This window comes from Panthera tigris, chromosome A2 (genome assembly GCF_018350195.1).
Source record: "Panthera tigris isolate Pti1 chromosome A2, P.tigris_Pti1_mat1.1, whole genome shotgun sequence".
NCBI lineage: Eukaryota > Metazoa > Chordata > Mammalia > Carnivora > Felidae > Panthera > Panthera tigris.
This window is the reverse complement of record NC_056661.1, coordinates 120,860,307-120,873,836: the sequence shown is the minus strand read 5'-3', so window position 1 is coordinate 120,873,836 and position 13,530 is coordinate 120,860,307. Positions and strand designations below refer to the sequence as shown.

At 42.7% G+C, this 13,530-nt stretch overlaps 1 protein-coding gene across 1 annotated transcript in view; it reads right to left on the bottom strand.

Annotated features, from left to right (window-relative positions):
* Positions 1-5,119: 5,119 nt before the first annotated feature.
* Positions 5,120-13,530, bottom strand: part of GARS1 (glycyl-tRNA synthetase 1) — a 44,952-nt gene continuing 36,541 nt past the window's right edge. Inside the window, exons 13-17 of the mRNA XM_015541270.2 lie at positions 12,937-13,022; positions 11,032-11,141; positions 7,888-7,981; positions 7,016-7,206; positions 5,120-5,415 (exon numbers count right to left, since the gene is read on the bottom strand). Of these exons, the coding sequence (XP_015396756.2) occupies positions 5,290-5,415; positions 7,016-7,206; positions 7,888-7,981; positions 11,032-11,141; positions 12,937-13,022 (607 nt within the window). The 3' untranslated portion in view covers positions 5,120-5,289. The remainder of the gene's footprint in view (positions 5,416-7,015; positions 7,207-7,887; positions 7,982-11,031; positions 11,142-12,936; positions 13,023-13,530) is intronic.

Genomic DNA, 13,530 nt, shown 5'->3' with positions numbered 1-13,530 from the left:
GCCCCACACAGGTTCATCTCTACCTAAAGCTCTGCTGGCGGAGGGTTGCTTCCTTTTTTTTAAACGAGGACATGAAGTATCTGTAATGGTGAAGGCTTGTCAGCTTTAGATTATACAAACCACCCACGGTAACACTACCTGTGTGCAGGGTGAGAGCCCGATTCCCACGTGGGTGTGAGAATTCAGGCCCAGGACAGGAACTTTCCCCTCAACCAGCTCTGATGGCAAACTTCAAGGAGTGAGGGGGAGGGAGAGACACACATTCGGCTGTCTCACGAGCAGGCTAAGTAAAAACTGACTCATTCTGCTCAACCGGCTTCCAGAAAAGGAAATAACCCCCGAGGACAGCAGCAAAAGGACCAAGTGACTCAAGTGACAACTGACCTCTCCGCTCTCCAAACAAGGGCCCTACTTCATGGTTCCTTTTATAATACTTCCCTCAGCACCCATCACAGCACTGTGCGTCACACAGCTGTGCACAGGTTTGTGCCCTTGCTAACTGCCTGGGCCACTGACTCAGTTCTGACATGAGCCCTGACCCAAGCAAAACAATCTTAAACAGTTTCCCAAATGGTACCTAAATGGTTTGGGTAAATCCAGGTATCGAGGCAAACAGGAGTGTTCTGAAAGAAGTTCCTGATGCCAAGTAAAAACTGTATGTTCTTTTGGGCAAATATCCCCAAACGGGCTAATGTTGAACAGCAAACAAGAGGTAAAAGCAGGAAGACGAGCAAGTGCCAGATCAGAGAGAGAAGAAAGGGGAAGGAGAGGAGAGGGGAGAGGAGGCGGGGGGAGGGGGAAGGGAGAGGAAGGGAGGGAAGGACAGATGGGGAAAAAATTCTCTAGCTAGGGCATTAAGCGGTCAGTGGTTGAGGACAGAAAGTGAGGTGCACGGACACAGGAAATAGCGGTTCTGTAGCACACAGCGAGCCTACGAATAGTCTTCTCGCACCTTCTCTCATCTTCTACTCTAGTGTAAGCAACACCTTCCTCCAAGCAAGACCTACAGACAGTTCTCTTAAGGTAAGTCACGATGATAGAATAGACTTAACCTGGCTGGAAGCATCTTTCACCAACTCCCAAGTGTGGCACTGGAAGGAAAGGTCTTGAGTTCTAGGGCAAGGTTATATGCAAGTAAGCATGTTCTGAGAGCAATAAACTATTTAAACGTTGTAATAAGTGACTGAGTACAGCTCCGGTGCAGTTAGGAGAGTGGCCGGGACAGGAAGGAAAGTTCGTAGGCTTCTCCAGAAGCCCTGTCCCTCACAGACGTGCAAGCCCATCCAGTGAGCCACAAAACCAACTCCAGGATTCTAAGACCCTGATCGAGCTGGCTCTCAGCTCAAGATCAGCCATTTTGATTGCATTTACCTCTTGAGCCTCCCCGTGTTCCTGCTGCTGTCGGAGAACATGTGGATTTCCTCACTGAGGTTGAATATCCTGAAATATTTCTTTAAAGGCGAGATTTTCTTAGACACTTCAAGACACTCTTTCTCAAGTGATCTTCATCTGTAGTCACGAAAGAAAGTAGCAAAACCCAGGTGGCAGCATGCTGTGACATGATCACGTACGTTGAACTTGGTTCAAAATTGGTTCTGCCCTCAATTAGCTGAGTGAACCTGAAAAGGTTTAGCTTTCTTTTCCTTTTATGTGAAAGGACATTAATAATACTTATTATATGGATGAGAAGACCGAACACACAGGGACCCTCTTTGAACACCACCTGGCACATGGTAGGTACCCTACAAAAGTGCCTTTCCCTCTGGAAATCCTGTTACAAGTTCACAGAAGCCTCTGGACAGAATCAGAGCAGGCGGGCAAATGGGACAGAAGGGGGGAGTTCAGCCCCCAACACAAGATGCTCGGGGTTTGTGACAGCACATTTAGAGACACCTCAGTGGAGTGGAGAAAAACAACACCCATGAAATTCATCTTTTCTGGAAACTTTGGTGTTGACTTGACCCCTATTGTCAGAAGAAACCCTTCATTCAGAAGACCTTCCCAGGTTTGGAGGCGGGAGTTCTCAGGCTCTTTATGGCTTGAGCTGAAGCATCCATTACAGCAGTGGCTCTCCTAAGATGATTTCAAAATAATATTGGTATGTAGGCCCCACCCTGGAGAAACTTATTAAGTTGGTTTGAAGGGGACAGAGACATGGGCATTTTTTTTTTAAAGCTCCTGTGATCCTAATGTGCAGCTGGGGTTAACACCTTTCATTGCTGCAACAGATTTAAAAAGATATCCTTTACCATGGCTAGGAAGATACACCATCCAGCTGGGAGAACAGCATGTCACAAACACAAGAGGGCAGGGCCACAGGCTGCTTCTCTCCAGCAATTCTTGTCGAAGCTCCCAGATTGTATCCCAATTTCCGGAAGAGAACTTAATTCCATCCACATGATTTTAACACAATTACTGCTCAGAAGCAGCCCAATAAGCAAGAATTATTGAAGAGGCAATAAAGTGAATTTTGAGGCACAGCAAAATTATTCATCCGTTCACTTACTGAATCAACTAAATTTCTTTGTGGTGTTGGCCCAATGCCAAATTAGAAGCTGCCGTTAAACAGACTATCAGCAAAGATGCCGGTGCAAGTTTCTTTAATGTGAGCAATGCTATCAAAACCTCTCCATCGTAGCCCCAACCAAGAGATACAGAGTAATCGTTTTTCCTGGTGACAGAAGGTTAAGTGCAACTGTATCCAGAGAGAATTTGGATTTACTTCCAGGGCATCCAGTTCTCTCATGAATAGATTCCATCGGCTAAGACAGTTGGTACCATTCCCCTTCCAGGGCATCCAGTTCTCTCATGAATAGATTCCATCGGCTAAGACAGTTGGTACCATTCCCCTAAGTTTATACTGGTTCAGGGAAACATATTAAAGGGCCCAAATGAATCTATTTCAAGTGATTTATTGAACAAGATAATTTTCCAAGCTGTTGTCACAGAAAGCCATTTGACATCTGACATCTCTAGCACCATCTCACCCAATTAGTAAGATCATTTCTGTATTTTTATGACGTGGCAATGAATTCCTTTTCCGGAACATCCATCTGTATTCCGTATTTTACTATTATGAGCTGTTAAGCCGTATTAAGGCTCTGGGCTCCTGCAGAAGTCGGGCACAGGCCACTTCTCCGGACTTAACTCATTGTATTCAAATGCCCTCAAATCCAATCTGTTTCAAAGAAACTACTGCATTCTTATGTACATTCCGTGAAAAACCGTCTAAATCTGACGCTTCTTCTCCACTGTTTTTGGAGAAAGTGATGAGCGAGAGTAACTTCTCTGGGAGACGGTACTATTGATCTAGCCCTTGTCGAACTAGCCCACAGTCTAATACATATAAATATATAAATAATGAAAAGGCCTCACAGCACAGCCACCCGGAAAGAATGGGCTTTAAATACACATTGAGCCGGAACCGAAGAGGGGTATGTCGCGTGCATGTGCACACATAAAACTCTCACGTGTGAAGAGCCCCTTCGGCTTGTGCTCAGAATCAAGTATATATGGCACAAACAGAACCAGCGAGCTCTGCCACTGGCCCACCGGCCCCACTCAGGTCATCAGTCACTTCAGAGACTGAGTGTGTTCTCTCAGGAGAAATCATGCACTGCCCTGGGGTGGGGGGGGCGGTACAGAGAAAGGGAGGGCTCCCAGAATTAGTATCCAGCAGCTGAACTCATGACAGATGTATTTGCCAATGAAAAGTGAAAAGAGCTTTACTTCTAATCCCTTTATGATCCAAAGTAGGCAGATCCCACTATGGATTACATGTATCTTTACTATTAATGAGCTCGTAACAACGTCTGAGGTGGTGATGACCGACTATGGAGGTACTCGCTGTAAAAGAAGTCCGTGAGAAAAAGGAAAGACAACCCCCAGTCCCAACATAAGACTATGCACCAAGTCAAGAGCTATATTATAAGAGTATGAGGTGAAAGAAATCCCTAGAAAATGGACACTCAGTTTATTCAAAATCTAGTTCCTTGATGCTTAATGAAAGCACCAGGCAGGAGAGAAATAAGCTTCAGTAAAAGGCTTTCTTCCCAAGAGGTTTGCTTAAAAATTCAAGACTCATCCAAAGTCTATTCACTGAATACCTACTACGCACAGTACTGTGGTAGGCATCATCAGAGAGGAGAGAAAAATGAGAGAATCTCCGGGGGGGGGATGGGGGGTGGTGGAGATCCACTACTTCAATTGTTCTTCACACCCAAGGCCAAGGCAACATTCTGGAGATCACCCCGCCCCCGCCCTATACTGTCTGAGAGGAGGCTGAGACACTAGACAAAGTCCTAACCCTGGGAAGAGTTGTTCAAATTCACACATCCTTGAATATCTTCCTGACAAATAAATATACGTGTTCTGAGTGTTCTATGCAAAAACATAACATGAGTAAAGTCCCTCAAAAGCTGAGCCCAAACCACCCAGCTGGAATCATCACCGGGATGGTGAAGAATGCCAAGTCAGGCACGAGGGGTGGGGCTCCTTCAACATCAGGGGTTCGACGAGAAGCCAAGTACAAGCACGCCTTAAAATAGCAGGTTTCTGCCAATGTGTTCCCTCCCGGAGACCTAGCAGAGCGTCATCTTCTGTCCGCAGAGCATCATGGTCGGCACCCTGCACCCCCACAGCAGTAGGTGCCTCCCCCCACCGCCCCTGCCGCCCCTCCCCACCTCGGCTTCTCCTCGTCGTTGTTCCAGCTGCTTAGGGAATGCTGTCTCTCTAGCGCAATGCATCGCTTTCTCAGAAAAAGAGAAAGAGTAGGAACAGCAAATCTAGAGAGACAGAAAGTAGACAAGTGGTTGCTTGGGGCTGGGAATGAACTGTGATGCTAAGTGCACATGTAACTTCTTTCTGGAGTGATGGAGATGTTCTAAAACTGGACTGCAGCGATGGCTGCACAACTCTAAAATACACTAAATAAACATCACTGAATTGGACACTTAAAACTGGTGCGTTTTATGGTATGTAACTTTTACCCCAATATGGCCGTTAATTGAAAAACATGTATCAACTGTGTTTAACATTAAGCATGAGCATGTCTACCCAACGGTGGGAAAAACAGCTCTACTGAAAGTGCAGACACATGAGCAAATGGATTACAAGTTTGTTCAGAATTCCTTCGACTTTAATTGTGGGGTAAGGTCAGGCAGCCACTGAGGATAAAATGCAGTCCCTGGGAGCAAATGCGATGCTGTTTGTCAAGTGGACATGAGAAGAGCTTTTTTTTTTTTTTTTTTTTCAATTAGGGCAAGTGGTCAGAAGTCGCCAAAACTGTCGTCATTCCTCGATTGTTTCTTTTTTACCAGTCTCTTGCCCTTCAAAGACAGGATACCTGGCCTCCACATCGGCCCACGTGATGCTGCCATTGGCCAGATCGCAGACCACACTGGGCAGTTCAGAGACCTGCAGTAACAGGAAGGAGAATTCCAAGAATCAACCGACTTGATTAGACTGTCAGAAAGAAAATTCACCCTGAACTCAGGAGAGCCAAATCAGTGTCTAACTGATGACAAGGTCCCTCTACAAACTGGTCCCCACAGAATGTTTTTCGTCACTCTCACGGAAGCCTCCTTAACTATACTGACTTCTCTGCCGGGCCTGCGTTCATGCTTTTCCTCCCAGCCCGGAATGTCTACCGGCTCCCCCTGGATAACTCAATCCTCCCCCAGAGCCCTTCCTAATTATTCTAAATTTGTGTCACCTGAAGCTACTCCAGGTGTTAAATTTAACCCTAAGAAGAGGAGCTCGTCAAGGAACACGAATGAGCGGAGACTGGCAAACTGGAGAGCCCCAACCAAGGGGGCCAGCTGTTCTTCAGCCATAACCAAACACTGACTACCACACGGCAGAAGTTCCTAAACTGAACATGCATCAGAATCATCCAGACCGTTGGAACAGTCGTGCCCACCCTCTATCCATCTCCAACCTCCCAGCCCACCCTTCTGTTTCAGTGGGTCTGGGGTGAAGATTTTGCTTATTTAACAAAATCCCAGGTGATGTGAAGGCTGCTGGTCCAGGGACCCCATTCTGAGAATCTCTATCAGATGGGAATGTAGGTCCAGAGTAGCCAGAACTGGTTTTGTAAAAAGACAAACCAGAAACGCAGGACTTACAACTTAGACTATAAACTCCTGTGGAAAAAAGCAGCCTTTTACTTTTGTTTTCCCTAATTAACTCTCTGTAGCAAGCTGAGCACACAATACGTATTCTAAATAAAACCTCTGCTAAAAATTAATAAAGGAGTCAGGCAGTTGTCAAAGTGGCTGTTCTTTCCTTCCCCTTTCATACTTTTCCTATTATCCCTATCATCCCTCCTCATTAAGTAAAATTACTGAACCATTATTGGCTGTTTTGAATAGATTAACAGGAAAAGTTTAGACATACACAGGTATACATTTATAAACAGATATAAAGATAAAATGTCTAAGCACCCCCCCCTCCGCCCAAGCCTGCCAATAAAACTATGGAAGCAACCACTTGGGATCATACTTCTCTTGCCCAAATAAACAAACAACTACATAAAAGCAAACTGCTGGAGAATGAGCCCAGAGTGAGCCAAATGGTTATAAAATATTAGATAACTGTTAGCGGTATTTTCATAATTAAACCAAGGGGATTTGTGAATCTGTGCTCTGATATAAGCCTATGATTAAAATTCAAATGAAAGAAAAGAGGGGGGGGGGGCATAAATACAACAAAATCCAGCTCAAATCAGAAGGCACCAGTACACATTTCTAAGATTAAAATGCCTGGGCGCTTGGGTGGCTGAGTCAGTTAAGTGTCTGACTTCAACTCAAGTCGTGATCTCATGGTTCATGGGTTTGAGACCCGCATTGGGCTCTGGGCTGATAGCTCAGAGCCTGGAGACTGCTTCAGATTCTGTGTCTCCTTCCCTCTCTGCCCCTCCTCCACTCACACTCTGTGTGTCTTTCTCTCTCAAAAATAAATAAACATTAAAGAAATTAAAAAAAAAAAAAAAAAAGCTGAAGAGAAGGCCAGCCACCTCTGCTCTAATCTGCCGCATGGAGTCTCGGTCCCGCAGAGTTGCCGTGTGAGGGGTCTTGTTCACCGTATCGAAGTCGATGGTGATGCCAAAAGCCACACCAATCTCATCAGTCCTGGCATAACGTCTTCCAATAGACCCAGAGGAGTCGTCTACTTTGTGAGAGACGCCGTTCCTGGTCAGGGCTTCCGCTGTCCAAGATACAGTAAATTAAAGATAAAAAATGGAGAAAGTCCCAATATCAACTAAATACCGTCATACAAGCTCAGGAAACTTAATAAAAGGAACCGAGACAAGAGAGCAATAAGTAACAGTTGCAAAAGAAAGAAAAATCCCCCAAGTTTCCTAGGTGGCTTGCTGGAGCCCAACCCCTCAGTCCTACCTACATCTCACACAGCTGCAGGGCAACAAGTATCCAATCAAAAGCCAAGGCCAAGAGGCCCCGTCCAGACTCCACCACCTCTACTTGTACGACCCCAAGCAGCTCAGTGAACTCTTCCCATTTCCCAACTCTGAAATAAGTGGACCGCCAGAGGACCAGGAGGAGCCCTTTCAGTACTATGGGTCCAGTGGATGCAGACCCCCTCGGGTTGTTAACACTCACTAGGAGCCCCTGATGGAGGGAGCAACACTGAGGTCAAGAAGAGAAGCAAGGATATTTCAAATCTGACACTTGGGTCCTACCCTAACTCAAATGCTAAGAGAAAACGTCCTGAACAAGCATACATCTCTTAGAAGTAAGAGCAGAGGCTAAAATCACTTAGATGTGTTCTTTATTCGACATGTATTTTTACTGAAAACAAGATACACTTCCTAAAACTGAGTCTACTTGACAGCGTTCTCCTGGAGATTACCCGATTAGATTTGCTTACATAATTCCTTGACAAATGGCATGAACTCCTGGTTTTGGCTCAGTGGCAGGACCGAACATTTGAATGGAGCTACGACAGCAGGGAAACTGAAGAACTACATGGTTTAAAAAGAAGAACATCCAAATACATTAGTTTATAAACATTACGGTCCAAACTTCATTATCAAAATACCAGAAAACATGACATGAAAAACAGTGTGACAAAAGACAGAAAACAAGATAGAACCAGAAGGATCTGGTTTGCAGCTCTGAATTCGAACCGCCTTAGTGAGCTCTGGATCTTGGTTTCTTCATCTAAAAAGCACCTGTCTACCATCTGCTCTGTTTACTTCATAGGTCCGTTATAAAAAGCTGAATGACGTGAAGCATCCAGAAAGCTACCATAGGGGCACCTGGGGGGCTCAGTCGGTTAAGCATCTGACTCTGGATTTTGGCTCAGGTCATGATCTCACGGTTCCTAAGTTCAAGCCCCACATCAGTGCAGAGCCTGCTGGAAGATTCTCTCTCCCTCTCTCTCTGCCCCTCCTCCCCTCATGCGTATGCATGCTCTCTCTCTCTCTCTCTCAAAATTAAAAAATAAAATAAAAAACAGAAAGCTACTATATAAGATGGTTATTTTTTGGTACCACATAAAAGCCTTACTTCTTTCTGTGGAACTTCCCTCTAAATCATCAAATAGTAAATAGTGCCAAAACACAAGATCCAATTCTGTCCTTTAAAAAATTCAGCATAGCCAAAGGATCTATGAGTCTTAGTGACCAGGTAAAACAGACAAGCTTAATTACCTCACAAATGTATATCCAAAAGAAACAGTATAAAACAAAAAGAGATGTTTTGTATACCTATAATAAAAAGTACAATCCTCCTAAACTGCTCCTGAAATAGGCTTCAGAGTTACTCAGAAATAAAGAAAGCAAAGATATTTTGTGGAAGGCAAACTAGTCTACCATTTTGAGTTGGAAATAAGAGCTGACCAGTTTTTCAGTAACATTTGTATAAAAGGTCCATGGCAAAGCAAGAATATGGAACGCAGAATGAATAGGTTCCACAAAAATAAATGACATGGGTTCCAGCTAAGTCCCTCAAAAGCCTATTTAAATGCTAAGCAACTGTGACTATCCCGCTGTAAGTAAACCCTAGACTCCATGGCTGCCCAAATCCTAGAACATTTGCATTCCACTTGTCTTCTTTTTTTTTTCCTGAAAGAGAGAGAGGGCAGAAGTGATTGAGGAGCAGAGAGAGAGAGGAGTAGAGAGAGACTCACACGAAGGGCAGAGAGAGAGGAAGAGAGAGAGAAGCAGGGCTAGAACTCACAAACTGTGAGATCATGACCTAAGCTGAAGTCAGATGTTTAACCAACTGAGCCACCCAGGTGCCCCTCTTCTCAATCTCTCTCTCTCTTTTTAATGTTTATTGATTTATTTTGAGAGAGAGAGAGAGAGAGAGAGCGCGCAAAGGAGGGGCAGAGAAAGAGAGGGAAAGAGAGAATCCCAAGCAGGCTCCGAGCTCAGTGTGAAGCCTGATGTGGGGCTCGCTCTCACGACCGTGAGATCATGACTTGGGCCAAAATCAAGAGTCGGATGCTCAACCACTGAGCCACCCAGGCACCCCTCCTCGCCTCTATCTTGTGATAATTCTATTTAATGTGAGAGAGAAGCGAGGACCTGCCTTTATAGAAAAATAATTTTTTAAATCTCACTGGCAATGTTTTTATACCAAACTTATAGGAAAATTGATTAAGGGACTATGTGATAATAGTTTAGAAACATTTTTGGCTTCCCAGAACCTACTGAAATTTCTCTTCATGAGGGTACTCTCTATGCCATTCATAAAACATGTCACTAATTTATTCTTGCTTAGCCCTTATGAAATTTCTACTAAAATCCTACTTATATCCGTATTGTTATATTCAAAGGAACAGCTAAAAGACTTTTTTAATCCTTTTATTAGAAAAATAAACAGAAAAGGCTTGCAGCAAACTTGATATCTAAAAAGAACACTTTCCGTATGCTGCCATGCCTCAAGAATAACCGTGCCTTATATTTACATGTCTGGTGTCTAGACTAGGTTCTGTTGAATGAATGAAAAGCTGTTCCTCAAATGTCAGGAAATGAAGACGCAATGAGGGCAGAGAACAAAATAGTAAGTTTATTAGCTGCCTTATTACCAAGAGTATATCAGACTTTTTAAAATACTGGCACCAAGAACTTATCAGTCTATTCTTCAAGGTTAAATGTCCTAAAAAGAACTAGAGAGTTGACGTCTAACGTCACGTACACTCAGCTGCAGAATGGCCATGCAGGTAAGACTGTTTCATTCAGTTAATTTGATATACACGGTCTCTCCACTCTAGCCGGTCTTCTGATTGATTTCCTGGAAATCTGTGCCTATAAATTAAAGGAGTGTAATTTCTGCAGGCAGTAGAGAGGTAAGAAAGGTGAAGGGAGGCAGAATGAAGAGATAAAGTGGAAGGCATGGAGCAGTGATTCAGAAGCATCAGGGTCAAAAGAAAGCTTGTGGGAGTTAATAAAGACTTCTTAGAAACATTTATCCTTAGCAGTGCTTGAATGCTAGGAGGGTTGTACCGCGGACGTTACTGCCCAATTTACTACCTGTCAATCTCCCGCACTAGAATCGCTTGGGGTTCTTATAAAAAAAATACAGATCCCTAGGTCTCAGATCTGTGAATCAGTATCTCTGGAGGAGAACCTTTACCCCCCAAATCCCCCAATTTTATGCTGTTTGAGAAAGTTCCCTTTAACACTTCACCAGTGCACAGATACAGTTAAGTGGCTTGGCTAAATTCTCTGAGCTGTCCCCTTCTTCCCAATTTTCTGAAAACATGTACCAGTATCTTCCATTGATGCAACACAGATAGTTCCCCCAAAGTAATATGTTCTGTCTCAGAATAAAGAGCACCAGGCAACTAACACAATGGCATCTAGAATAACCTGCACATCCTAAAGCTCAAGTGAGCTACATAAGAAAGTTTTTTGCTTTGTAAAGAGTTAAGCAAAGAGGAATGTTAACATCACTAAAACATTTAGTAATTAATCAATCATCCAGAGTCTTCTTAATAATGTACTTCAGGAAATTACATTCTCTGACACTGTAAGAGAATAGTGTACTGTACAAGACAACTTACCGTTCTCTGTTCATCTCCCTCACGTACATGGAATGTATGTTCAAATACCGTATACATGATCCTGCCCAGGCCAAAGGAGGGTTCGATTACATTCGGAACAACTTCTTCCACTGCAAACGAGATAGAAATCCAGTAACATTCTCTCAAACCCTGCGTAATGCATTGCAGCTCCTCTCTAAACAAGTCTTATTAGCACTAAAAATATCTATTCTGGATGGATTTGACTGCTCCCGTACATCAGAACAAAAGCAGAACATTCCTTAAAACTATTTGCTGGTAGGAAACATGATGCCTTTAAAGAGTGAAAGTGGAGTGAAAAAGTTTTTCACCAAATTTAGTTGTTTATATGGCAATAAAAATGACACAAGGTACCAGAGTATTCCTTCCACAGTATACCACAGTTGGTAAGCTACGATCAACAGCAGCTACTCCATCATCTGCCTTGCCTTGCCTTGCAGAAAACATTAAAACTCTCGAGCTTTTATAAGACTTTGCTAGAACCAAAGATCTACCACCACAGCTGACAAAACTAACAAAGACAATTCCTACACACAACAAGTATCACATGCTTTTGTGTTTTTATCTTGCTATCTCGATGAGAACTCTTTAAGAAAGTCAAGTTACTGCCATTGTACTTCCAAGGCTCTGGGGTCAAGAGGCCTTCAGAGAAGTTTGCGCAGGAATCTGTTCTCAATCAAAGACATTTACCAGAGGCCCCACATGGGTGAGGCTATACCCGTGGTACACATAGGAAATGTATTCATTACTTACTACTCACAAAGAAAACACTGCTAAGCACTGGGTCTAAGGTAACTGAGCTTAACCTTAGAGAATTTGTTTCAAGGGAAAGGAGATAAGTAGAACCAAAAATTCACATATGTGGAGGAAAAGGGAGGCTGTTTCTTTTGTCTGTGATAAAGAGTAAGGGTAACATGGTAGAAATATGACCAAGGTATTTTCTGCCCATCCTTCTGGGTCATCCAAGCAACAGTAAAGTGCAGTTCTGAACCAGCCGCCAGAGTGGTGGCTAAAAAGCCCCAAAGCAAGAAGTATCCCCTGCTTACTCCCATCACTGCTCAGACTGCTTTTACAGCTCACGGAAGCCTGGCTATAGGGCTGGCCAAACACAAATGGAAAAGTAGGCCTACTCTCTCCATTAGCAGTCCCTTCTCAAATACCCACCTACTACTCTCAGTTTCCAGAAACTTCTACTCAGCCACAATTAACCATAAGCATCCTCTGTATATTCTCCAAAAATCCCAATTCATATAATTTGTTCTATAAAAATAATCATCTCCTTGTCTTTTAAAGAAGCAGGAAAGATCATTAATCTAAATGACTTTTAACAGATTAATTTTGCCACAAAAGACAGGAGGGGTGAGTTCTCTCCTTTGCTTAAGAAACAAAAGGACTTTTCCTTAAAATGAAGGAAAAAAAAAAAAGATGGTTTTCATCAAAGAGATATTCTTCATATGCATCTCAGGCCATAGGAAATATAAAGGTGGCACTACAAACTATTTTTCAATATTGACACAAATTTTTTAAAAAGGCAAAAGATAATGCCTTAAACATATTCATCAGATTTAGGGTTGTGGCATTAAAGATCTATTTTCCCTCTTCAAATTTTCTGTAAAATGGTTATATCATAAAACTTAAAGAAAAAAAAAACTTCAAGGATTGTGATGATTTTAAGTTTATTTATTTATTTATTTATTTATTTATTTTGAGAGAGAGAGAATGCTCGTGAAACCGGGGGGAAGGGGCAGAGAGAGAATCTGACAGAAGAGCCCAACATGGGACTGGAACTGACGAACCCTGAGATCATGACCTGAGCCAACAAGAGTCGGATGCTTAACTAACTACGCCACCCAGGCACTCCATGTTTAATTATTTTAAGAAATTTACCATGTAGTGTTTTCTGGAATCTCTTCACGTTGACCATGTCTTTTGTTAACTGAAATGTTTTCCCCTCAGTTTCAATAGTGAATTCCCTACAAACAAAACACATCTTGCATTAGTGAAATCATGCATCCTTATGCCTTAATTTAAAGGAGTTTTACCAACTGCTATACTGTTTTCATTTTAAGTGTAATACAGCTTGGTCAACTCTCCAGGTAAAATAGGTAAAGCCAAATTTAAAATATTTCATAAGGAATACCAAACTATTATATTAACAATGGCACCAAATAATATTGTAGGAAGCACCCAAAAATATGACTTGTCTTATAAAATTCCACAAGTGACCCAATGACTAATTCCTTTTGTCTTGAGATGAAAATAAAGCCCAAACCAATTTTTTTTTAAATTCAGTTTTAGAATAATTACAATGAATTTGTCAGAAACAGGCCTGCTGGCAAAAAGACCACTGTTCTCATTATTGTTCTAACTAATGTAAAAGTGACAAGGCTGTCATCTAATAGGAAGTAATTTTAAAATCTCCACACTATTCCAAAATAAACTTTGACACTTCTGTTGGTGAAGATCAGCTTCAAGAAGTTT